Source organism: Danio rerio, chromosome 6, assembly GCF_049306965.1.
Source record: "Danio rerio strain Tuebingen ecotype United States chromosome 6, GRCz12tu, whole genome shotgun sequence".
In the NCBI taxonomy this organism is placed as follows: Eukaryota; Metazoa; Chordata; class Actinopteri; order Cypriniformes; family Danionidae; genus Danio; species Danio rerio.
Window position 1 is genome coordinate 2,280,001 of NC_133181.1, and position 27,500 is coordinate 2,307,500.

General features: G+C 38.9%; 3 protein-coding genes across 27 annotated transcripts in view; all 3 read right to left on the minus strand.

Moving 5' to 3' along the window:
• Positions 1-821, minus strand: part of chchd6b (coiled-coil-helix-coiled-coil-helix domain containing 6b) — a 21,222-nt gene extending 20,401 nt beyond the window's left edge. For 3 of the 4 annotated variants that reach the window (XM_005168702.3, XM_073952909.1, XM_073952908.1), the window contains exon 1: positions 594-821. In XM_005168702.3, coding sequence (XP_005168759.1) covers positions 594-677 — 84 coding nt within the window. In that variant the 5' untranslated portion in view covers positions 678-821. 4 annotated transcript variants of the gene reach the window in all.
• Positions 822-1,740: 919 nt separating this feature from the next.
• hcnl1 (hyperpolarization activated cyclic nucleotide-gated potassium channel-like 1) lies at positions 1,741-14,218 on the minus strand. 15 transcript variants are annotated; one of them, XR_012407508.1, is made up of 12 exons: positions 13,148-13,836; positions 11,649-11,844; positions 11,472-11,573; positions 11,261-11,398; positions 8,653-8,814; positions 8,468-8,552; positions 7,172-7,290; positions 6,959-7,090; positions 3,693-3,930; positions 2,893-3,063; positions 2,469-2,677; positions 1,741-2,302 (listed from the first exon to the last, which is right to left on the minus strand). XR_012407508.1 is itself a non-coding variant. In XM_073953492.1 (12 exons), the coding sequence occupies exons 2-12, from the start codon at positions 13,291-13,293 to the stop codon at positions 2,250-2,252; spliced, it is 1,542 nt and encodes a 513-aa protein (XP_073809593.1). In that variant the 5' UTR covers positions 13,294-13,424; positions 13,572-14,218; the 3' UTR covers positions 1,741-2,249. The 15 variants fall into 15 exon arrangements, 7 of the variants coding, with proteins under 7 accessions (XP_073809593.1, XP_068077965.1, XP_068077966.1 ...); XR_012407505.1 differs by having other exon boundaries at positions 2,463-2,677; XR_012407507.1 differs by having other exon boundaries at positions 2,458-2,677.
• A 1,267-nt stretch (positions 14,219-15,485) lies between these two features.
• The window catches only part of tpra1 (transmembrane protein, adipocyte asscociated 1), a 23,699-nt gene continuing 11,684 nt past the window's right edge, over positions 15,486-27,500 (minus strand). The window contains exons 7-13 of one of the 8 annotated variants that reach the window (XM_073953243.1): positions 26,948-27,058; positions 26,802-26,862; positions 24,682-24,784; positions 23,501-23,581; positions 19,714-21,301; positions 17,511-19,619; positions 15,486-16,215 (exon numbers count right to left, since the gene is read on the minus strand). In XM_073953243.1, coding sequence (XP_073809344.1) covers positions 21,058-21,301; positions 23,501-23,581; positions 24,682-24,784; positions 26,802-26,862; positions 26,948-27,058 — 600 coding nt within the window. In that variant the 3' untranslated portion in view covers positions 15,486-16,215; positions 17,511-19,619; positions 19,714-21,057. 8 annotated transcript variants of the gene reach the window in all.

Sequence of the window (27,500 nt, forward strand, 5' to 3'; positions counted from 1 at the left end):
ATGTCTGAAATGTGACTGAAATAACATGATATTGTTCATTTTATTCATAAAAGTGGTGAATTTCTGACACACATCAGCAAAAAGCTAGAAGCAAGACTTAGGAGAAACATTTTATAATGTTGAAATTGAAAATAACCACCTGATGCACCACAACATGTTTGCTAACACAAATGTATACAATAATTAATTAAATAAGAATAAATTATTTGATCTGAAATAAATTAATTAATCGAAAGTGGAATAAAGACACACGGAGAATGTTCTCAGATCAGTCTTATCTCAGTGTTTTGTGTCTCTGACCTTGAATGACAGCAGATAATATTACTGTACAGGTTTCAATTTCACAGCAGACTAACATTAGCATAAACCAGACAACAATACAGTAAAATTAGGGTATTCCACCGTGATTTCACCACTGACACTTATATTTATACATTTTCACAGTCATTTAAGTTCATAAATGGACAATCACAATTACAGTTCCGTTCATATAACCACAATTAAATTAATAAATCACTTTTGACTCGTGTTTAAGTACAGTATCATTAGCTTTAAAGTGTGTGTTTTCTGCTAATATGCGTGTGTATCTTCACCTTTACTCCGTGAAGGACTGTGACATTTTCCTTTTCATCCAGGCCGAATGACACGGACCTGCTCCTGCTGTCAGCGGCTCCCATCAGGCCGAAAAACACCCGAAATTCAGGGGGAAAAAACACTGATTATTTCAGCCAAAAACCGTCTGAGGGTCATAGCGTCCCGCTACATGCAGACACAACCGTCAAACATCCGAACACACTTCATCAGGCGTCACGCGGAAGCGCAATGGAATTATGGGAAGTGTAGTTTAATTCAGTGCGGTGACGTCACGAGGTGGTCGTAGAAGGACATTTTGTCGATTTTTTATTTCTGTCAGCTAAAAAGTTAAACTTTTTGGATATGTGATACCTTATATTCTTGTGCTATTGAATTAATAAAGTTAAGTTTTTCTTTTAATTTTAATCACTTTATTCTCTAATTAAGATTTTTTTGCTCAATAATGGTGAAGTATTGTCATTATAACCAAACAGTTACATGAATAATTGCATAAAAAGTTTGATTTCAGAAACAAATATGATCATTAAATCATATTTGTTGAAAATATCAAACGTTTTATTTCTGCAAATACATGAAATTATATATATATATATATATATATATATATATATATATATATATATATATATATATATATATATATATATATATATATATATATATATATTGTCTATTTAAAGTATGTTTTTTTAAGTGAATATATTCTTATCTGCTAAAGAAAACATACAGTGCACGTGCAAAATAAAAGTCCCGTTGACTGATGTCACATGACAAGTCAGATGTGTGAAGAACACACAGATGTGTGAAAAACGAAATAACGTTAGTCAGGTCACAAAATGTTAACCGGTTTATTGATATTGAAGAGTAAAATGTAAAGTAAACATCTGAACGCTGTTTAAATTACAACATAATCTCAAAATGAAAACGGTATTCACATATAAAGACGCCAGACAGTTGATTGTGAATGCGAACATCGATGCATAAATATTCCAAAATAAAAGTCGTCGGACTCTCGGGTGCTTGATCTGCTTGACATTAAAAAAAAAAAAAAAATGTGTGTGTGTGTGTGTGTGCGTGCGTGCGGCGTGCTTGCGTGTGTAATGTTATATAAACTGTACTTAAATTACAAATTAGGATTGAACAACATTAATCTTTATACATATACTTTATTATATCAAATAGTGTCAAAATACTAACAATTGTTCAAATTAAAATATGATTAAAATGAAATAATCACATACTGAACATTTGTAATGTTTAATTACAATCATACACACAAATTGTGTCATTAAAATTATATTTTCCAAAGCTTAAACAAACAAAATATTCATCTTTCAATTAAACGATAAAAGTACAAAACATATATTGAATAATAATAATTGATGCAAATTAGCTATTCAAATAAAAATACTGAAAGCAGACAATCAAAACAATGATATAAAAATATAATATATTAATGGTTATGCAAACATTTTATATAATATCAGTATTTAAAATAATAACAATATTGATGATGATGATTATGATGATGGTGATAATAATAGTAATATTAATAATAATAATAAACATCATCATCATCATCATTATCATCATCATCATCGTGAATGAAAATGAGCTATTCTTTAAGGAAAACACTCTCCAGTGATGGTCGTCTCTCAGACGCTGCTTGATGTGGATGGCTCGGTAACCTGGATCTCCAGCTCACTGCCTTTAATAAACAACACAAGTCTTAAAATCATCAAAGCAAAACTTTTTTACTTCATCAATATATTTTTCACTTACAGTATTAATGTTAACAATTAATGGAAGCATGTCAATGCAAAGAATTGAACATACATTCACCGGCCACTTTATAAGGTACACCTTACTAGTACCGGGTTGGGTCGCCTTTTGCCTTCAGAACTGCTTTAATCCTTCGCGGTGTGGATTCAACAAGATACTGGAAATATTCCTCAGAGATTTTGCTCCATATTGACATGATAGCATCACACAGTTGCTGCAGATTTGTCGGCTGCACATCCATGATGCCAATCTCCCGTTCCACCACATCCCAAAGCTGCTCTATTGGATTGAGCTCTGGTAACTGTGGAGGCCATTTGAGTACAGTGAACTCATTGTCATGTTACAATGCAGCAGATCGTCTTGACCATGTCTACATGCCTAAATGCATTGAGCTGCAGCCATGCGATTGGCTGATTAGAAATTTGCGTTAACGAGCAGTTGGACAGGTGTACCTAATAAAGTGGCCTGTGAGTGTATATTGATTATTATCAAATGTATGCTGTGTGTAACACTTGCCTTCCAGGTCCTGTTCCTTCATTTCAGCCGCTGTTTCTCTCATTTCCTTCACGACCTGAGGAAATTGCTTCTCGATCATCTCAAAGTCCTGCAGTGACAGAGAGAACAGGCTGCAGGTGGTCAGGGCACGAGCGGAGATCTGCTGCCTTTCGCCCAGTAGAAAGCTGATGTCTGAGGAAACAATCGAAAAACCTTGAGACCTTCAGAAGTGTTTACCTTTTTCTCTGAAGTTCAGATCATTAAAATAAGACACATTATGGAGATCAAGGGGCGGCACAGTGGCTCAGTGGTTAGCACTGTCGCCGCACAGCAGGAAGGTCACTGGTTCGAGTTCCCGCTGGGTCAATTGGTGTTTCTGTGTGGAGTTTGCATGTTCACCCCATGTTGGCATGGGTTTCCCTCGGGTGCTTCGGTTCACAGTCCAAAAACATGCCCTATAGGGGAATTGAATAGACTAAATTGGTCGCAATGTATGAGTGTGTGTGTGTGTGTGTGTATACTGTATGGGTGTTTTCCAGTACTGGGTTGCAGCTGGAAGGGCATCCGCTGTGTAAAACATGTGCTAGATAAGTTGGCGGTTCATTCCACGGTGGCGATCCCTGACTTACTGATACTTTTCTACCTGGGAATGATTTGCATTAAAAGCCCCGCCCCCTACTCAATATTCATTTTCTATCAGAAGTTCATCAATATACTGAATTAAAAGTTCACACTGACTTTAAATGTATTCTAAAGAAGCCCACAGTACTCTAATATTGTCTCGTCACCTGTTTCAGATTGAACCGAATGTTAAGCATCACCTCCGAAGTGTTCTCCATCGTTCTTCTCCTTCAGCTGATGGTCGTCCTCCACCAGGACGTGACCGCTGTCGATGAAGAACATATGATCTGCTGCCGTGTCCTTTTCAATGATGACATCCCCGGGAGAGAAGAACTCAGCCTCCAGACACATAACCACGGCTCTGCTGAAGCGTGTGTCCCAAGACTTGAACAGGGCATTTATCTTGACAAGGTTAGAGCAAATATCTGCCATGATGTCCTGTAAAACAGAAAACAAATCAGTCAAACAATTAAGGGGAATTCAGGTGACGTAAGCAGTTTAAACACACAAAAAAGCAGCCACTATATCATTTATTCACATAGATATAAACACTAGATGTCGTCTGGCCTATTGTTGTCTATTGGACGGAATGCGTCAATAGCACCGCCATCTTGCTACAGGGTAGCGCTCCTTTGAAATGAATGCGGGACCAAGGTACAGTGGAGGACTGTGGCCATCCAAAGCCAGAGATATACACATATACACATATATCTATGATCAGGAGTTTTCCTGGATGTTAGTATGTAATTTTTTTTTTCTAATTACGAAAATTATAATTTGACATCACTTTTCCACATTGATGGATCAGTGACCGCACAGACATTCCTGACAAAAAGCTTGTGTTTGTGTGTACAGAAATGTACTATTCACCCTCCCTGTTAAATTTGATCTAATCATGTCCTGAAACACAGCTCCTCTCCTGCTTTCACTCCTCATACTGACGGAGGGAGCGATTCGTTTGTGAATGAATCCCCCGAACGACTCTTTCACTAACGTTAGCCGACAATAATACAAGTTTCTGGCAGCGCAGCATCTCGTTGTCATATTTCTTTTGTATTGTTTGCTGATTTTATTCAACAAAACTAGCATAAGCCGAGTGTTTAGTGCGAGTTGGAGCTGCTTTGCCGTATGGTGAATGCAGTAAGTGACTGTTATCATCAATAACGTGACCTGATTAGCACAAAAGTTCAGAACATACAAAAACAGAAAAAAACTTAATCATACCTATGAAATGTTCTGCCTTTGTGCTTTGTTTTCTTTGTTTACTCGTTTCTACACCCGTAGACAGCGCTAAAGTCCCGCATCTTCACATAATAACACTGTCTTGACTAATCCGGTTGAATGACATTTGTCCTGGGAGCCCTGTACCAATGTGGCGGCGCTATTGACGCATGCTCAGGGTCCCTATGCGATATCTAGTGTATATATCTATGATTTATTCATTCATTCAGTTTTCAGCTTGGTCCCTTTATTAAACAGGGGTCGCCACAGCAAAATGAGCCACCAGGGTACTGGAGAGAAGGATTCGTCCGATGGTTGCACCTAGGATCCAGGAGGAACAATGGGGTTTTCGTCCAGGCCGTGGCACTTTGGACCAGCTCTATACCCTCACCAGGGTGCTCGAGGGTTCATGGGAATATGCCCAACCAGTCCTCATATGTTTTGTGGATTTGGAGAAGGCATTCGACCGTGTCTCTCAGGCATTCTGCGGAGGGTGCTCTGGGAGTATGGGCTCAGAAGCGATCTGTTAAGGGTCGTCTCGTCCCTGTATGAACAGAGTAGGAGTCTGGTTCGCATTGCCGGCAACAAGTCAGACTTGTCCAGTGCATGTTGGACTCCGGCAGGGCTGCCTCTTGTCACCAATTCTGATCATAATTTGTATGGATAAAATTTCAAAGTGCAGCCTTGTGCTGGAGGGGGTCTGGTTCAGGGACCACAGGATCTCATCTCTGTTATTCGCAGACGATGTTGTTCTGTTGGCTTCATCGAACATGGACCTTCAGCATGCACTGGGGCGGTTTGCTGCCGATTGTGACGTGGCTGGGATGAGAATCAGCACCTCCTAGTCCGAGGCCATGGTGCTCCACTGGAAAAAGGTGGTTTGCCATCTCCAGGTTGGAGGAAAGTCCTTACCCTAGGTGGAGGAGTTCAAGTATCTTGGGGTTTTGTTCACGAGTGAGGGAAAGATGGAGCGTGAGATTGACAGGCGGATCAGTGCAGCGGCAGCAGGAGCTCTGTCACCTGGGAGAAGCTCAGAGTAGAGCTGCTGCTCCTCCACATCGAGAGAAGTCCGCTGAGGTGGCTTGGGCATCTGTTTCGCATGCCTCCAGGACGCCTACCTAGGAAGGTGTTCCAGGCATGTCCTGCTGGAAGGAGGCCTCGGGGAAGACCCAGGACACGCAGGAGGGACTATAGGCCTGTTTACACTAGTGCGTTTTAGTTTTAAAATGGCGTTTTAGATCAAAAACGATCCACTTCCACACTAGCGTTTCACCTAGAGTTTCTGAATATATCTCCTTCCACACTACGCCACCAAAAACGTATATCACGTGACCATTCGCGCACTCTGGTTATCCGCGTTCTAGTATAAACAGAAAGCATGCGTCTCGCTCGGCATTTGGTTATTGTTAGTCAACAAACGCCGGTTGAACAATGAACAAAGAAATGGCAAAGAAAGCAAGAGAGGTGTTTTTGTGGACAGACGACGAGGTTGAGTTGTAACTAAACGTAACAAATGAATAACTGCACAATGGTGCCTAAAACAGACAATAGTGCAAACAGCGCTCCCATTTCTGTGTCCGTGTTGTTGTTTACAGTGAAGGCTGGTCTGCTGTCTTCCGGTAGCGTTAAAGCCATGTGTATAGTCATGTGATAGGGGCTTGACAAATAAGGGAAGGATACGCAATGACACAAAAGCCCAAATCAGCTAGCGAATGTCAGCAGCCCCGCCTCCGTTTTCCGATGTCTCCGTTTTCCCCCATCCACACTGAGACGGAGCAGCAGCACTTCAGAATGAAAACAGCCTCTCCAGCGTTTCCAAAACGCTCTGTTTTCAGCGCTCGAGAACTCCGGCGTAGTGTGGACGGATGGCGTAACCGTAGCAAAACATATGCGTTTATAAACTAAAACACACTAGTGTAAATGGGGCCTAAGACTGCCCCTGCGACCCTGCCCCGGAAAAGCGGATTCAAATGAATGAATGAACAGTCTGTCTAGATCAGTGCCCTTACCACATACACAGAGAACTTTTAAACAAATATTATTATAAGGATGTTAATTAAAACAATCGAGTTATGAATAGAGTTTTGTGTGCCCAATTGTGTAGCTTTACATGGACACATTGTTGGAAAATTAACTTAAGAAGGCAAGTCTACTCCAGTAAATGCATCTTTATTTAAAGAAGATTTAGATATTAGTACTGGTACACAAAACAAAAATATAGAGAAGGAATATCGGGTTCGAGCACCTTTCTCAGCCGCTCGGAGACCACATCGAGGACGCTCTTTTTGTAGATCTGCCACTTGCAATCAGCGATGATGCGCTGACGCAGGGCCAGGGGTCGGCTGCTGAACAGGAAGGACGACTGAATCTGGCTCACCTGCAATATTCAATGCATGTGTTTATACAACCAATAAGCCTCAGCTTCATGTTTAAGCTCTTCAAATTCACTCAAGAGCACCTTGTTCTTGCCAGCGCCAGACAAGCTCCCAAATGTTGTGATCACGCATGCCAAAAATACAAAAAACATAAAAAATCCGATCACCATGCTGATCAGGGCCATCCACTGTTCCTCCAGACCTAAAACACAAAAGAGAATCACTTCAGACTGACGTGCTTTTGCAGTTCTAGGATATCATGTCTTATCTTCCGGGCAGATAAAAATTAAACATCTAACCACAAGTTTGATCTATAAATCCAAGGTTAAAGGCACAGTGTGTAATTTTCGCCACTAGAGGGCGCATATTGGCAACAAACAAAGGTGTATTTTGATGACTTGAGTGTTAAATCTTCATCCTCCTATGGGCTCCTGCAAAAATTAGGTTGATGTATGAGTAATATTTATTATCATGGTATGAAGCAGAGTAAGAGGCTGTTCCCATATTGCATCTGTTGTGAGCAAATGTTGTTTATTTTCGACACTCACATTTTCCAGGCGCAACTTGTTGAAAACATTTTTAATTTTCAGCATGCTGCAAGCACACCACAGGTCACGTGATTAAAAGCAAAGACTCTAGATTGGCCATCTGGCAGTTCTGGTAAATGCCAGAAGAGCCGGACCATCTTTTAAATGTGAGCCGGTCAGTTTGTTTTTAAAAAAAAATTGTATGTATTGTTTTTGCATGCAGGCAGCTTTTATCTCTTGCAAGATGTGAATATTATGACGATGATGATGATGATCGCAACAACAGGCGCCACTGGCTAGTTTTAAACATGCTTTAAGATGCAACAACAGAAAGAAACTAAATAGCAGAGAGTAAATGATGACAGCATATTAATTTTCGTGGTGAACTATACATGTAAAGTCCACATAAACCTAAATCTGCGACCATTTTTTAATATATTATGATGCAGTTTGTAGAGAAACGAAATATTTAACGAGGAAACAGTGGGTGTGGCTTGTTTTTCTTTACTGCGAGCTGATTGGATGTAATAAAGTAGGCATTTCATTCAGAAGAATGAGGAAAAGGGTTTGAGGAGAGTTATTACAGCCTAACAGACTCCTCCTCCTCACCATGTCTGTCAAAACGGACATGCCCACTGCCTCAGACAGACCTAATCTGAGAACAAACAGGAGGTGCATTTGCAGATTTCCATTAAAGAATACAAGGGCTAACTATTGCTTATTCTTAATGACATGCACAGAAGAATTATTCACCACAAAACTAGCAATGTGAGCTGACTAATCAATATGTGTAATTTTGATTTCATGTGTACTTTAATGATCTTTTTTTGAAAAAATGTATTTGTGACGTACGTGTCGGAAACTCCAGGAATGGCCAGGACATTTGCTTCAAGGCTCTGAAGGATGCATATCTGTATTTTTCGCCAATCGAGCTGTGCTGTAAAACGCAACACAAAAAAGGGAAAAAAGGAAGAAGCGTTCAATATAAAATCAATACAAACCTGTCAGAGCCACTGTATAAAAAAAATGCGACAAACCGTGAGGTTACTATTCACGATCCAGCAGTCGAGTGGAAATCCCTCTATAGCAGCAACAAAGTACTGAATGCAGGTGTCCCAGTGCCAAATCACAGCCATCATGAAGAGCACGAACAGCAGTCTGAGAATCTTCTTCACTTCTTCCAAGCGAATATCAGAGACCTAGAATGACCCAACACATTCAGTCAACAATATCCAACCCAATCATGCTAAGACATTTGCAGAAAAAAAGTGAGAAAACACCACATTAATTCATTCATTCATTCCTTTTCCTTCAGCTTAGTCCCTTTAATGATCAGGGGTCGCTACAGCAGAATGAACCGCCAACTATTCCAGCATTACACAGCGGATGCCCTTCCGGATGCCCTTCCAGTGCCCAGATGCCCTCCCAGTACTGGGAAACACCCATACACACACTCATTCACACACTCATTCATACACTACGGCCAGTTTAGTTCATCAAATCCCCTATAAAATATGAAAGCCAATTTAAAAAAAAAAAATATATATATATATATTAGCAGTTTTCACATTTTCTAAAAACATTAATTCAGTTTTGTTTCAAAATTAAAAAAATAAGACTTTCTCCAGTAAAATAAAATTACAATTATATTACCAGCTAATTGTTAACCTATTGTTCTCTAAGAGGTAAAGAAAATGTTTGAAAAGGCTACAAAAAACCCAAACAAACAAATAAAAGAAGAAATAAGCCACAACGAATTTACCGGTAAAAGGGTCTGTTCACAATGATTCATAAGCCCCTTTCACACATACAGACCTTTCCGGAATATTACCGTCAATTTTCCGGAAAGCTTGTATGTGTGAACAGGCCCTTTTTGAAAATACTGGTAAATTCGTTCTGGCTATTTTCCGGAAGGAGAAGTTGTAACATTACCGGTGATTTGCCGGAATGCTGCGGTGTGTGAACACTGAAGGAAGATTGCCGTAATAAGCGCGTGCACATCTAGAACGTGCTGACGTGAGACGTCTGCTTTAGCCAATCACAACAGTCAGACGCATTCACGTCCGCGCAGTTTATGAAAATAAAAGCCTTTGAATATTTTCCCAGACGCATTTAGCTGCTAGAAGTTAGTCAGATCACGTTTATATGTTCTTCTTAATGCCAACTGTGTAAATAATTATCGATAAGATGCTTATGATAAGCCGTTGTTTGTTTACCTTCAAGCTTTGCGCGTGCCTGTGAAAGCCTGTGAGCGCCAGCACACACACATATTATGAACATCTCGACATGCGAAAGTGTTTCTCTATATGTTTTCATCGAAGTTGTTCACAATACTAATCCATACACAGAGTTTGTGATGTAGTCAAATGTTTAAAATACAAGCGCAGCCGTTTAGAGCTCATTTTTGGGTAATGATGTCAGAATTTACCGGTATTTTGGAGTGGATGTGTGAACGGTCTTTTTCTGGAAAATTTCCGAAACGTCCTCGCCTGTGTGAACAGCGCTTTTTTGAATATACCGGTAAAGTCCTTCTGGAAATTTTCCGGATATTTCCCGGTATCACTGTGTGAAAGGGGCTAAATAGACCTTTCTGGAAAATTGCCGGTAATTTTCCGGAAAGGTCTGTATGTGTGAAAGGGGCTATTGTTGGCAGATTTTAAATACGTCCGCAAAACCTCTGATTTGGGCCCCTCTTTGTAAAACCAGCTGACTGTTGCCAATTGGGCCAAATACTTAACATTTAATATTATTATTATCATCATCATCATAATATTCACATCCTGCAAGAGATAAAAGCTGCCTGCATGTAAAAACAATACATACAAAAAAACGTTAAAAACAAACTGACCGGCCCACATTTAAAACATGGTCCGGCCCATCTGGCCAGAATTGCCAGATGGCCAATCCGCCACTGGCTAGAATAGTTGGCGGTTCATTCTGCTGTGGCGACCCCAGATAAATAAGCGACTAAGCCGAAGGAAAGTACATGAATATAATATGAGTGAGTATTTTTTTTTCTAGCGATGTTTAACAGCTGATCATTTCTTCCCTAGTAGCAAAGAATTCTGGCCCAGATTTGGCAAAAAGCTGGCACAGCAGGCATTCATCCGGCACTGGCATACAGCATGTGGGCCAAACATGGCCCGGGTTTGGCAGAGGTGGCACCGTTTTTAAGGCGGCACACAAGATTTGGGCCAGATGAAAAACTTTTCCCAGATTTAAAAATTTGATAAGTGGGCCATGTGAGTTTGGCCAGTCTTGACCCACATTTAAAATACACTAAAATAATTTTTGAGTAAAGAAAAAAAAGTCTACCAATCAGGTCACTTTGAGAAAAAGCGTGCCCATAGTGTGCCTAAAGCGCATCACTCCATGGGTTTATCAATTTCATTGCAATCGTGACACACCAGCCTATCTGGCCCAGTTCAGGCCCAGTTATGAGTTATTAACTTGGCTGAGACTTGGCCCAGATATGGTCCGTGTTTGGCTCTTGTCTGGAAGCCAGATTTGATCCAGTCATGTACCGTAATTCACTGCGGCATGTGGGCCAAGCGAAACCTGATTGTGTGGGCCAGAGCTGTGCCAGAGAAATTTTGCTATGTGGGTTGTCTGAGTGTGATGGTGGTGAGCAATGCTGAAACACACATTTTCCAAGGCGAAGCAGAACCTGAGGAGCTTAGGCACTCGCAGCAGACGGATCATACTGAGGAAGCGCGCGAACATCAGAATTCGGACCATCTTGGATGCCAGAAGCGAGCTGGTGTCTGCGATGTAAAACTGCTCCTGTGGACGATCAGGTTGTGCTGTGAGAACGTAGAAGCGATCAGTGAGCGATGCAGGAAGATGAATCAATTACCACAATGATAATGATGATGTCCACTGGAAACGCGGCCACCAGATCTGGAACAAACCAGCTGTGCAAGTAGTCCTCTCTGATTTTTTGAGGATCAAGGATGGCCTGGAGAGAAAGAGGAATGCGTTAGAGTTCATTTATATGCTCGGTGATGTTTTAGATAAGTCATGATGTTCCTACTTCTCCGTTATCGTTGAAAATGCCCATACAGAAGTTCATGCCGATGTCCAGGCAAAATAATATGTCAGAGAGCACATTGAAGGCCACCCAGTACTTATGTGCACTGTCATGCATGTCCTCAGAAAATGCAATGTCCAGAGGGATGGTGATGAGGTTTACGAAGGTCAAGATGACCATGAACACCAGATAGCAGTGCCTGTGAATGAACAAAACATATTTTTAATATGATAATAATATTTCTTTATAATTAAAAGATTGAGGGGGGTATATACTGCAGCATTACAAAAACAATGACGCAGTTTTCACTTTTGGATTAAACTACAATTTAAAGTCCAGTAAACAAAACATACCGAAAGTTGCAATAACCATCACTAATTTGCACAAAAAATCTATATTTTATCAGCAGAATGTCACATTCACGAATGAAATACTGTTTTATTAATAAGATAATTCAGAAAGATGTTAGACACACTCAGATAGTTTCATTCACTCTGACAGTTTGATTCACTCTGACAGTTCGATTCACTCCGACAGATGTTTGATTCACTCTGACAGTTTCACCGGACAGTTTGATTTACTCTGACAGATGTGTGATTCACTCAGACAAACATTATATTTTCACACGACACGGACAATTTGATTCACTTGGACAAACATTATATATTCACATGGACAGGTTGATTCACTCGAACAAACATATTTTCACTAAACACGGACAATTTGATTCACTCGGACAAACATTATATATTCACACGGACAATTTGATTCACTCGGACAAACATATATTCACACGGACAATTTGATTCACTCGGACAGACATTATATATTCACACGGACAATTTGATTCACTCGGACAAATATATATTCACATGGACAGTTTGATTCACTCGAACAAACATATTTTCACCAAACACGGACAATTTGATTCACTCGGACAAACATATTTTCACACGACACGGACAACTTGATTCACTCGGACAAACATATTTTCACACGACACGGACAACTTGATTCACTCGGACAAACATATTTTCACACGACACGGACAACTTGATTCACTCGGACAAACATATTTTCACACGGACAATTTGATTCACTCGGACAAACATATTTTCACACGACACGGACAGTTTGATTCACTCAAACAAACATTTTCACTAAACACGGACAACTTGATTCACTCGGACAAACATATTTTCACACGGACAATTTGATTCACTCGGACAAACATATTTTTACACGGACAATTTGATTCACTCGGACAAACATATTTTCACACGGACAGTTTGATTCACTCGGACGTTAAGAGAAATTTTGATTCACTTGGACTGACGTTAAGATTCGTTCGGAAAGCATCGTAACGGGACTAAAAAGGAGCACCTGATGAGCTGCGTATTGATCTACAATCCATTTGAGAAAACAAAACTGGATTTTGGATTCAGAAGACCTTTAAAGGACTCCCGTATAGGACTGATGCCATAGATGTAGCATTAACTTACCTGAAGTAGCTCCGCGGGTGAATAATCCAGGTGGCTTTCTCTTGAACTCCATCTCCACGTTCACCGTAATTGTCATGTTTATTTGCTTCTTTCTTCTTTACGAGTCTTTTAAGACCCGACAGTCGTACTTGTTTCACTCTGTTCATCGTGAATGTGGACCGACTGTGGAAATGCCGTTAAGCTTTATTCGTTAAGTGCGTTGTTTTGGTTTGGATGTTAAACGATGCCGCACTTTTCAAAACGTTGTGTACTGTACTCAGTAGATCGATCGATCGATCTGATTGGATAAGAAAACCAAAACATTTACAACTTACAACTAAAAGGCCAAACATCCGATTTAAGAGTCAAATTAAAGTGTACACAAGATATTTTAAATATCATAAAGCATTATTATAAAGCACAGTGGGTAGCACGATCGCCTCACAGCAAGAAAGTCGCTGGTTCGAGTCCCGGCTGGCAGTTGGCATTACTGTGTGGAGTTTGCATGTTCCTCCCGTGTTGGGTTGTGCTTCGGTTTCCCCCATAGTCCAAACACATGCGCTATAAGGGAACTGGGTAAGCTAAATAGTCCGTAGCGTAGTGTGTGTGTGAATGAGTGCGTATGGATGTTTTACAGTGATGGGTTGCAGCTGGAAGGGCAGCTGCGGTGTAAAACATTTGCTAGATAAGTTGGCAGTTCATTCCGCTGTGGCGGCCCCTGTTGAATAAAGCGACTAAACTGAAGGAAAATGAATGAATGAATCCCTTTAAACCTTCCCCAACTTAATCAAGAGAATATTAAATATTAATATACTTGCCATGGTATTTATTTATTATGCTTGTCTGTTTTCTGATAGGAAGTTTAGCATATTTACTAGGGTGTTTATTGTTGTAAACGTTTATATTGTATAAAAAAGCAAAACAAAAATATTAAAGCATACGAAATTATAATAATTTTGATGATTTGTTTTTGTTCTTTAATTATATTAACCCTTGTGCACTGTTTAATTATTTACTACTCTTACATACGCTGCGTAAAACATATGCTGGATAAGTTGGCGGTTCATTCGGCTGTGGCGACCCCTGATTAATAAAGGGACTAAGCTAAAGTAAAATGAATGAATGAATGAATATTGTTTTATTTTCAGTGCAGCAGATTTAAAAAAAAACTCTTAATATTTATTCTAAAGTTTACTTAAGATATATAAAAGTATAAGTGATCATGCAAAAGTGTGTTATATGGGACATGTACACTATCTGCCCCTGAAATAAAAACATAAATACAGAGAATAAAAAATATTGCATCCCAAAAATTTCTAAAATGGACTGACGGTGGATTTCTGCGAGTCGTTCTGTCATTGTAAAAATAGCAAAATCACTTTAGACATGTTAGACAGTACTAACTCATAGAAATAACAATAGAAACAGTTGCTTCCAGTCCTCAGCTCCACTCAAGGTCTCCGTGACCTCTAGTTTGGTGGCTCCTGAAAGTAGTTATAAAGAGACAGGCGAATGCACTGAACATTCTTATATTAAGTAATGCGTTTAACTTATTCATTAGTTAAAATCATTTCAGTTAAATAAAATACTAATTTAAATAATCAAATAATCCTATTCAATAAAGATAATAAGAGACAGGACATGCCAAAAGGATAAACGTTGATCCATGATGAGACAGATTGGAGAAAGTTTAATTGATTTATTTACAATACAGTTTGTAAAGTCATACTTTCTGTCTTTTAGTAGAGATATTACATGAGAGACTTGCTTTGTTTACAAATTTAAGTGGATTTAGACGAGTTTGCATTGTAAACATTAAATAAAAGCCATTATTTTTCATTATTTTTCATTTCTCCCCAAATAATTCTGCATAAATCCACTTTCATTCATTCATTTTCTTTTCGGCTTAGTCCCTTTATTATTATCTGGGGTTGCCACAGTGGAATGAACCGCAAACTTATCCTGCATATGTTTTATGCAGCAGATGCCCTTCCAGCTGCAACCCATCTATGGGAAACATCCCTACACATTCACTACGGACAATTTAGCCTACCCAATTCACCTGTACCGCATGTCTTTGGACTGTGCAGGAAACCGGAGCACCCGGAGGAAACCCACGCGAACGCAGGGAGAACATGCAAACTCCACACAGAAATGCCAACTGATCCAGCCGAGGCTCGAACCAGAGACCTTCTTGCTGTGAGGTGACAGCACTACCTACTGCACCACCGCGTCGCCGAAATCCACAAACTTTTTACAAAATTCTCAAAAAATGTCTGCAGATTATGTCTGGTCCTATTTAAAATGCACTTTTGTGCTAAAAAAAAAATAATTATGCAAATAAATAAAAACACTCAAGTATTTTACCCAGGTCAAATTTAATCAAAGACGAACAACAGTGTTTTCCGTGGGTGCTGTGTGTGTGTGTGTGCACTGAAAAAAGTTTGACATTGTGAATAACTCGCACTTTAACCCAACACTTTCTCTCAGTATGTGGTCCATTCAGTTCTGTACAACACTTTCTCCTTGCACAGGGAATGATGTGAATGAGGAGCCTGACTCAATCCAGTTCCAAAGACGCACAGTTAACTTCAAGGTCGTTTAAGAACTGAGCGCGAGGCTAAAACTGAGTTCAACAGATCACTAAAATAAATAAAAGTCCAGAGACTATGATAAAGCACTGAAGAATAGAGGGGTTTTACACACTTCTGGCATGTTAAGAGTCAAAAGCGAACGACTGATCAATGATTTTCAGTGCAAAAACAAGCCGAACGGTAGAAAAGACATCAGAATGTTTACTCTGGCATCAGTAGCAAAACTCAGAATCACCAACAGATTTAGCAGGAATGCATGAGGTGTGCTTCACAATAAACCTGCCTGCAGTGCACAGATGTAAAATTAGGGACGCTCTGCAATGCTTAATGCTAAAATTGTGGCTTAAAAGAGATAAAGATCCAATGTGGTGTACATATTGTTAAAGTAGGTGTGTGTTTTCACATACAGGTAAGCAGATCAACCTAAAGTGCACGTGAAACATACACATGCACTGCAAAAAGAAGAAACTTAAACAAATTACTTTAAGTTGCACACTTTCCCTTTTAAATGAATGTATAAAATAATAAATAAGGTGTATTAATGCATTTAAAAGGTGATGAATCAAGGTTTAGCAGTCTAATATCCCCTGTTTATCACATTAAACCATGTTAGGTTTTTATTTTATTATAAAATATAATTATTTTATTTATTTATTATATTATACACATTACATTACATTACATTTTTAACACTTTTTTGTGGTGTTAATTGTTTCATATACACTTAAAACATACATTTGTGCTGCTTATTTTGCTAATAATATAAAATAAGCTGAAATAACACAATTCCTGAGGGTTTTTTGTGGCACAGCTTAATTGTTTTATGTTCAGTCAACTTAAAATTGTAATAAAAACATGAAGTAATGTAATTCAAAAAGTGAAAACTTAAACAAATTACTTTGACTTGTGACTATTTAATTGATTTAAGTTTAACAAACTTGATTAATGACAGTTTTCAGTAATAAATGAAGTTGGCTATTTTAGGTGTAACTGGTTTTTAGTAATTTATTTATGGCAAGTATAAGTATTGTTCACCATCAATAATGAGCAATACTTGTATTTGCCAGGACACATAACAGTACCATTTTTATATTAACATGGGAAGAGAATTAACTGTACTGTGATAAAAGTATTTGAACTATTATTACTAATGTTATACTGAATGTTTTGTACTGTACAGTACTGTTCCATACTTGTTTTCATAAATAAATGACTAAAACCTGTTACACCTTAAAAAACTAACTTAATTTATTACTGAAAACTGTCATAAATCAAGTTTGTTAAACTTAAATCAATTAAATAGTCACAAGTAGAATTAATTTGTTTAAACTTCTACTTTTTAGTGTGGGTTACACACAATCCCAAAGTCATCCCAAAGCAAACCGATTACATTACTTCATGTTTTTATTACAATTTTAAGTTGTTTGAACATAAAACAATTAAGCCGTGCCACAAAAAAAAAAACTCAGGAATTATGTTATTTCAGCTTATTTTAAATAATTAGCAAAATAAGCAGCACAAATGTATGTTTTAAGTGTATATGAAACGTTTAACACCACAAAAAAAAGTGTTAAAAATAAAAACCTAACATGGTTTAATGTGATAAACAGGTGATATTAGACTGCTAAACCTTGATTCATCACCTTTTAAATGCATTAATACACCTTATTTATTATTTTATACATTTATTTAAAAGGGAAAGTGTGCAACTTATGGTTGATCAGCTTATCTGCATAGATATAACATAAATTTTGATAAACTATATGTCAACTTTGGCCTTTATAAACCACTTTTTAAAGCCACAGCAAGCAACATTTTACAGTATATGAGAGGAAAATGCATGCAATTGGACACATTGCATTCATATTCTGGGTTAATCTGTTCCTATAGAGTTTTCAATAAACATTATACTGAATTTGGGTTCTTTCTTAAAGCCTTAATAAAGGGAGAGCCTGACCAAAAAATGATATATCACAATTTCATTAATGTACTCATCCTCCACAAACACTGAAACTAGTAGCTGTTGATTACATAGTATGTGTTTTGGCTACCGGTGGCAAAACATTCTTCAAATTATCTTCTTTTGTGTTGTTATGTGAAGCACACTGAGGGAGAGTAAATGAGAAAATGTTCATTTTTAGGTCGACTGTCCTTTAAAGCATTCATTCACGTTAAGAGTTTTAGAAGGTCTGAAATTAAAGGGTTAGTTCACGCAGAAATTTCAATTATCCAATGATTGATTCATCCTCAAGGCATCGTAGCTGTACACAACTTCTTTCATTCGAGAGTTATTTAAAAACATTACATGGTTTTCCTGCTCTACCATCGAATGATTTTAATCAGCAGTCAAAAAGAAGTCCTTCATCCATAATAAAAGTCCTTTCTTTCAAAAAAAAAAAAAGTGCATTCATCTATAATAAACAGTAACTTACGCAGCTCTAGGGGCTAAATAAATGCCTTCTTTAGTGCATTAATAAATTTTTAGGGCAAAAACATGTGTTTTTAAAACTTTATAAATCTTTTCGTGCGAGTTTCATCTTATTTTGAGGTGTTTTTTTGGTGCATTAGCGCCACCTGCAGGACTGGATTATCTTTGTTAAAGGCACAGTTCACCCAAAAACAAAAATGTACTTACCGTGTAAAAATCCCCAAGTGAAAATTTACTCACCGTTTACTCATCCTCAAGTGTTTCCACAGTTTCTTTCTTCTATTGAACACAAAAGAAGGTATTTTGAAGAATGTTGAAAACCTGTAACCATTGACATCTATATTAGGAAAACAAATACTAAACGATGACAGAATTTCAGGGTGAACTGTCCCTTTAAATGCACCTCTGCATTCAGTTCAACTGCGCATGTTTCACAATCAAAATATATAAACAAAACACACTCATGTCCAGCTGATGATGCTAATTTAGAAAAATAAGCATCTCAAAAGAAGAAGGTAAACAAAATAACTTATAAAGGTTTACATACATAACACACTCTAAAAACACACATATTCACTAAACAAGACAGTTGTTTGTCCTCTGAGGCACGTTTTATTATAAATATATGCTCTTTATTGGACTTCTGATAATAAAATCAGACATTTTAGAGCCGGAAAAGCCAAATATAATTTTAAAAATAACTCATACTTTAAATAATACTTTTCTTACTTGGAGATTTTATCTTGTTTCTAGTCCAAATATCTTAAAAAGTCCTAAAGCAAGAAGCATTTTCTAGACGAGCAAAAATAGTTTTGTTTTCAGGAATAATGAGACAAAAGTTTTTCCCTAAAAATAAGCTAAATGATCTGCCAGTGGAGTAAGTTTGGTTTTAAGTAGGTTAATTTTACTTACTCTATTAATGTGGCTTTAATAAGGAAAAACTCACTTAATATTCCTAAAAACAAAATATGTTTTACTGGTCTAGAAAATGCTATGTTAGTTCACCCCAAAAATAAACATTTACTATTCCTTAAGTCTTCAGTTAAACACGAAAGCAGATATTTTGAAGAATGCTGAAAACCGGTAACTATTGACATTCATAGCAGGAAAAACAAATACTATGGAAGTCAATGTCTATACATTAAGGGGATGGTTCACGCAAAAATGAAAACTCTGTTATCATTTATTCTGCTTTTACTTGTTTCAAGTCTTTATGAGTTTTTTTTAACATTCAAGAAGATATTTTGGAGAATGTCGGAAACCTGTACCCATTCACTTCCATAGTACTTGTTTTTGCTACACTGTACATCAGTGGTTGCAGGTTTCAGGCATTCTTCAAAATATCTTAAAGGTTTAAAGAACAAAGGAACTCATAAAGTCTTGAAACGCAGTGAACTATCCCTTTAGGAATGTATAGATATTGACTAGAAACACAAAAGCAGATATTTTGAAGAATGCTTAAAACCGGTAACTATTGACATCCATAGCAGGACAAATAAATACTATAAAATTCAATGGTTACAGGTTTCCAGCATTCTTCAAAATATCTTAAATGTTTAAAAGACCCTAATAAAGGCTTGAAACAAGTAAAAGCAAAATAAATGTAACAGAACTTTCATTTTGGTGTGAACTACCCCTTTAAGAATGTGTGGATATTTACTAGAAACACAAAGGCAGATATTTTGAATAATGCTGAAAACAGGTAACCATTGACATCCATAGAAGGAAAAACAAATACTATAGAAGTCAATGGTTACAGGTTTCCAACATTCATCAAAATATCTTTTTAAATATTTAAAAGTCAAACAAATGATAACAGAATTTTTATTTTTGGGTGAACTATCCCTTTAAGAATGTGTGGATATTTACTAGAAACACAAAAGCAGATACTTTGAAAAATGCAGAAAACCGGTATCCATTGACATCTTTAGTAAGAAAAATAAATACTATGTAATTCAATGGTTACAGGTTTCCAGCATTCTTCAAAATATCTTCTTAAATGTTTAAAAATAAACTCACAAAGTCTTGAAACTAGTAAAAGCAGAATAAATGATAACAGAATTGTAATTTTTGGATGAACTATCTCTTAAAGAGCGTATAGATATTTACTAGAAACACAAAGGCAGATATTTTGAATAATGCTGAAAACCGGTAACCATTGACATCCATTGAAGGAAAAACAAATACTATGGAAGTCAATGGTTACAGGTTTCCAACATTCTTCAAAATATCTTTTTAAATGTTTTAAAGTCAAATAAATGATAAGAGAATTTAGAATTTTGGGTGAACTATCCCTATAAGAATGTGTGGATACTTACTAGAAACACAAAAGCGATAATTCGAAGAATGCTGAAAACCGGTAACCATTGACATCCATAGTAGGAAAAATAAATACTATGGAAGTCAATGGTTACAGGTTTCCAGCCTTCTTCAAAATATCTTCTTAAATGTTTTAAAGACCCTCATAAAGGCTTGAAACAAGTAAAAGCAGAATAAATCATAACAGAATTTGCATTTTTGGGTGAACTACCCCTTTAAGAATGTATAGACATTTACTTGAAATGAGATGAAACTCTAAAGTAAATAAATATATATTTGTGCATACCTTTAGGGTGACTAAATCATAGGATAATATGAATTTTGGTGTGAACCAACCCTTTAAGAATATATAGATATTAACTATAAATGAGACAGAGACTCTAATTAAGACCATTTGTATTTTCCATACCTTCAGGGTGACTAAATCATAGGATAATTGTAGCTTTCGTGTGAAATAACCCTTTCACAGCGTTGCAGACACACAAGGAATGTAGAAAGGAGTTGCAGGAATGCGTATGAAATGATCTGTGAGCGAGCGTCTGATGTCTGCAAGCAGTAGAGGATGATCTGGAGTGTTTTGATCTGCTGTTTCAGGTGTTGATGGACCTCCAGCGATCGCTGTCCACACTGTTAATGCTGTGTGCTCCTCCAAACGGGCCCGACACCACGTCGTCCAGATACGCTCCGGAGCCGTCGATCTGCGTGCTTGAGTACGAGCCGCGATCCAGATCTTTGCGGCCCAGCCCGGAGGATGAGGTGTGGGGCAGGTGCACGTCTGAATCCTCCGGCTCGTCGATTTGGGATTTGTAGGAGAACAGGATTTTGGGCTCAGAGCTGGAGAGAAACGAGGACGATTGTTGTAAAATAAATTATGACCATCTTTTATGTCAAAACCATTGTATTTTTCAAATATACAAACCCATATGGTATTCTGACACCAACTTAGAAATTTCAGACACACATATTATCATTTATTTGCAGACAATGACTTTATATACATACACACTCAGCGGCCACTTTATTAGGTACACCTTACTAGTACCGGCTTGGACCCGCTTTTGCCCTCAGAACTAATTTAATCCTTCATGACAGAGATTCAACAAGATACTGGAAATATTCCTCAGAGATTTTGCTCCATATTGACATGATAGCATCACACAGTTTGTCGGCTGCACATCCATGATGCGGATCCATGCTTTCATGTTGGCGCCAAATTCTGAGCCGACCATCTGAATGTGTCAGCAGAAATGGAGACTCATCAGAGCAGCAACGTTTCTCCAATCTTCTATTGTCCAGTTTTGGTGAGCCTGTGTGAATTGTAGCCTCAGTTTCCTGTTCTTAGCTGACAGGAGCGGCACCCGGTGTGGTCTTCTGCTGCTGTAGCCCATCCGCCTCAAGGTTGGACGTGTTGTGTGTTCAGAGATGCTCTTCTGCAGAGCTCGGTTGTAACGAGTGATTATTTGAGTTACTATTGCCTTTCTATCAGCTGGAACCAGTCTGGCCATTCTCCTCTGACCTCATCAACAAGGCATTTGCGCACACAGAACTGCCGCTCACTGGATATTTCCTCTTTGTCGGAGCATTCTCTGTAAACCCTAGAGATGGTTGTGCGTGAAATAGATCAGCAGTTTCTGAAATACTCAGAGCAGCTCATCTGGCACTAACAACCAAGACACATTCAAACTCACTTAAATCCCCTTTCTTCCTCATTCTGATGCTCGCTTTGAACTGCAGCAGATCGTCTTGATCATGTCTACATGTCTAAATGCATTGAGTTGCTGCCATGTGATTGGTTGATTAGAAATTTGCGCCAACAAGCAGCTGGAAAGGTGTACCTAATAAAGTGGCCGGTGAGTATATACATAGTCAAGCCTGAAATTATTTATACTATTCATCGCATATTAGTTTTTTTTCCACAAAGACCCCTCTTGTACATCTCTTTATTATCTTTAGAGAAGTCTGTGTAATTTCCAGTAAACAGTCAAAATTTACCAGCGGTATGAATTAATATATATATATATATATACATATATATATAAAGACTGCTCTGGTCAATATTATTTGCCTCAACAGTTTTGAGCTTTGTCCCATTCAATCTAAAGACATTCCCCTTTAATATAGTAAGTATTCATTCATTTTCTTGTCGGCTTAGTCCCTTTATTAATCCGGGGTCACCACAGCGGAATGAACCGCCAACTTATCCAGCAAGGTTTTACGCAGCGGATGCCCTTCCAGCCGCAACCCATCTCTGGGAAATTAAAATAGTGAGTATAATATAAAAATAGAAACAAACAAATAATTCCTATAATTTCCTTACAGTTATATATAGACGTAACACACAAATAATGTTTAAGTACAACATAAAGAGCCAGCAACAGATCCTATCGACTGTAAATATTATTAAAATACGATTCAGCACAAACACGTCATCAAGAAGATGATATTTACTGCTCTGAAACAACTGGAAACTACCCCAGATTCATTTCTGATGCCTGAATTATAATAAAATCCCACAAGAGTGCAGAACGGGGAAGATGAAAACTACAGCAGATCATCTGTTAATACAGTTCCTCATTTCAGCATTTAGAACCACAGCAATGCGATATGACAAGAACGAGTGTGTCTATCAGACTGGTGTGTGTGTGTGTATGAGTACGTGTTTTTGTGACATATCAGGACACAAATCTGTATAATGACATGGGTATGACACAGGTATTACAAAAAGGAGGTGAAATATGAAGACATTGGTGACGTCCTCATTTCTCAAAAAGCTTATAAATCACATAGGATGAGTTTAATCAGAGAGTAAAGCTGGACACTGACTCCTGTGATGGTTGGGTTTAGGGGTGGGGTGGGGTGTGGGCAATACAATATACGGTTTGGGCAGTATAAAATGAATGGAAACCTATGTAATGTACCCACTTTTCACAAAAACAAACCTGTGTGTGTGTATGTGTGTGTGTGTGTGCGTGCGTGCGTGCGTGTGTGTGTGTGTAATATCCTGTGCAGGGATTGAATAAAGGATCTACACACCCGAAAAACCCCTTGAGGAACGTCACGTAGATCAGAGGAGCGAAGACGGAGAAGTAAAGGAATGTGGTCACATCCACACAGCTGAAACACACAAACACACACACAATACAGTTCTGGCTTTATTTGGGGAAAAATAAATCAATTCAATATTGCGTGTATAAGCAAGGTCATTTTCACAGTAGTTGTTGTTTCTTTTAGTTTGATTTGCTGTGGTCATTATTTGTAGCCCCTGAAATAATATATATTTTAGATAGGCTACAGGTTAAACCTTTGTTTGACCAATATTTTGTGCCTAATTTACCTAACTTAATTTTATATACATATACTTGAGTATTTTTTATAATCTTGCAGAAACATCAAACCAAAGACATCCAAAAAATCAGGGAAAAGTCATAAAAAGTCAAACAAATAATCGCAAAGCCACAAAAATCATAGTCAGCAAGCGCACACACATCCACACACACACGCACACGCGCACACACACACACACACACACGCACACGCACACACACACACACACACACACACACACACATCCACACACACACACACACACACACACACACACACACACACACACACACACACACACACATCCACACACACACACACACACACACACACACACACACACGCACACACACACGCACACACACACGCACACACACACGCACACACACACGCACACACGCACACACACACGCACACACACACACACACACACACACACACACACACACACACACTGTCTGAAACATCTTTACAAAATGATATAAATTATGTAAACTAAAATTAATATATAATAATTAATAATTAAGGCAGCGCTTCTCAAACTCTTTTCATCAAGTACCTCTTCAGAATTGTTTTTTTCAAACACCACCATAAGGACCAGGCAGATTAATTCCTTTTATTAATAATATTTATTATTGTCAGCCACTTTAATCATTATAAATAGTTTGAACATTAACACTGTACTGTGCTTATAGATAAAAAAAACAATAAAAAATAAAAAGTCGACGTTTAAAATGAGCTTTTTAAAGTAATTTAAAATGATAAGCTACTGTTCTTACAGTAAAAAGAAAACGTTAACTAAAAAATCCATAAAGAGGCGTATTTTAATAGTTAAAATGAGACTACAGAAAAGCAGAAAGCAAGAGTGTAAGAAAGAGCTGAAGTCTCACCACAGGCCTTCAATGATGTCGGCACAGAGCAGAGCACTTCCCAAACCCTGAACCAGATTCAGCAGCGCCAGGATCCCCGAATACACGTAAAAACTCCTCTTCGCTGCACAAACACATTGATCATCATCATCATCATCATCATCTGAATCTACACTGAAACACAAACTATGTTTCCATCCATCTATTATATGCACATTTTTGAAAATCGCATAAAAAATGTAAACGTAAACACCAATGTGGCGAGGGGGCGTGGCCGAGAGCCGTGGGAACGGAGTGAGGCCACCGCGTAAGTGGATACACCTGTGGTGCGCACCTGCCTCGAATCCCACGGAAGGAGCTCTGGACTATAAAGGGAGGAATGATGGCAGAGGAAGCCGAGAGAGGACCGGGCCCGGACATATTTTACTTCTGCTTTCAGTTTGACGGCAGTCTCCGTGAGGAGCTGGCGTCCGTTTGTTTTGGTTTAGATGGCAGTCTCCGTGAGGAGCTGCCGTCACTGTTATTAATAAATATTCAAAAACTGCGTCGGTTCTCCGCCTCCTCCTTCCCGGCGGCCAAAGGGCTGTGAACTTCATTACAGTGGTGCCGAAGCCCGGGAGAAGGAGGGACGCGTTGTCCAGATGCCCTCGCCGCTGAGAGAGGGGGCGAATGTTCGGGAGTTAACCCGAGTGGGGGAGAAACCTGTTCGTCTGCCCAGAGTGCCGGGGCGGCCTGAGGCTGGCGAGGAAAGGATCTGCCTGCTGCCGTCTCTCAGCATGAGGAGGAGCAGGGGACGCGGGGCTCACCATCGGAAGGGAAAGCGCTGAAGGGAGCCATCCCACAGAATCCGGGGGAGTCGCCTTGATCCGCCATGATGCCGTAGCCTGCATCCGTCCACCGAAGCGGGAGCGGAGCAGGAGACCAGAGATGCCGCCAGCCAGCCGGGAGAACCGCCGGACACCAGAAGACGGACGGGTGGATAGATTCCTCCACAGGGCTCCCAGCACATCGTCGCATCTCTCAGCTGGTGGAGGACCGAGTGGCAGCGTGTCTGGAGAACCGAACCCCAATTTTTTTTTTCTTTTTCCTCTCTCCCCTTTCTCGGTCCACTCTGTCTTTCCTCCTTTTCTTTTCATCTCCTTTTCTCTCGGCCCGTCTCGTATAGGTCTCGCGTGTGCTGTGGCGCCACAACCATAAACCATAAATATCGCATAAAAAAATGTAAATGTAAACACCAATGTGGCGAGGGGGCGTGGCCGAGAGCCGTGGGAACGGAGTGAGGCCACCGCGTAAGTGGATACACCTGCGGTGCGCACCTGCCTCGAATCCCACGGAAGGAGCTCTGGACTACAAAAGTTGGAACGATGGCAGAGGAAGCCGAGAGAGGACCGGGCCCGTACATATTTTACTTTTGCTTTTAGTTTGACGGCAGTCTCCGTGAGGAGCTGCCGTCACTGTTATTAATAAATATTTAAAAACTGCGTCGGTTCTACGCCTCCTTCTTCCCGGCGGCCAAAGGGCCGTGAACTTCATTACAGCCGAAATGTGCAAAAATTTTTTAAATGTGCATAAAAAACACACACAACTTATTCTTTAAGAAAAATGCACATTACTACAATGGAAACACAGTAACTGAATAAATTTCAGCACACTCATTAATAAAGTGATGTGGTTTTGATTTAACAGATCAGAAATGTGTGTGACGGGACGCATTAATGAACACAGCAGCGTTTCCAGCATCTGAAATATTGTTTTTCTCATTTCTGAAATCCCTCAGCAGTCAGTCTGTCATCAATGTGGTTTAGTATTACTATTATATTATAATAACCTCCAGAACTCCAACGCCTCCAAACCCCACCGCATTGCGTTCATTGCATTTGGTTTTCGTCTTCTGAGGCGCAACTCATTTATTAGAGAAAAAACACCACAGTAGCAAATCCCGACCCATCAAACCACATTATCTGACTGATATTTGCTCCAGTTTAGCAGGAAGTGACCATACTTTGTTCTCTTTTTTCACATTTGATGGAAACGCTGCTTTATTCACAAATGTTTAATGACATATTCCAGTTATGCACATGAATCTAATTCACGTGTTTGGATGGAAACACAGCCACTCAAACATGAGCGCGTTTACTCACATGGTAAAGAGATTCTCTCTCGGATCGGGGTTTTCGGTAGGATCACTATCAGCGAGTACACCTAAAGCCAGAGAACAATATCAAGTAAAATATCACAACAAATACCAAGACGACTTGATAGAGAGGAGAAGTAATAAATGAAGCACCAGGAAAAAGAAACAGGAGCTGGCGAGCCAGAAGTGTCGTCCGCCATGGCCGTAGATGTTAAAGTCTTTGGCGGAGAGGTGTTTATCTGGGAAACGAATCTCCAGAGTGCCCTGAAACAGGCAGATCATAATGACATTAATCCAATAATACACAGGATTTACAACAACAGCGAGTGCTGCTCTTACACTCGACAACTGACAGAAGCTGCAGGCTGTTATTTCAGAGGGATGATGTATTTGAATATTGAGTAGGGGGTGGGGTTTATTTGAGCTTCTCCTCTCATCTTTCACTCGCAGCAAGCAACCGCTTGGAGGGGCGTGGCTATGCATATTTCACCCAATCAGAGGTGGACTGCTGTTCCAGAGCAGAAGCAGATGGGCAGATTTTGATTAAAGATTAACAAAATAAGCGTTTTATTTCAGTGAATTAACTGTTCACCTTAAAACTAACAATGTGTGTTAGCAAAATACATTTTAATTTCATGCAAACTTTAACATTTCATCATTTAATCACTCTCCACTTTCTGACTTGCATTATTCAGGCGAACAAAAA

What these genes read in the sequence shown, in the direction of transcription:
- hcnl1 (XM_068221864.2), bottom strand. Translation starts at nt 13,293, where the DNA reads ATGAACAGAGTGAAACAAGTACGACTGTCGGGTCTTAAAAGACTCGTA. An exon ending in ATTCCTGGAGTTTCCGACAC is followed by an intron (nt 7,291 to 8,467) that starts GTACGTCACAAA and finishes TTTGTGTTTTAG; the next exon opens with GTCTGGAGGAACAGTGGATG. An exon ending in CGATGGAGAACACTTCGGAG is followed by an intron (nt 3,064 to 3,692) that starts GTGATGCTTAAC and finishes TTGTTTCCTCAG; the next exon opens with ACATCAGCTTTCTACTGGGC.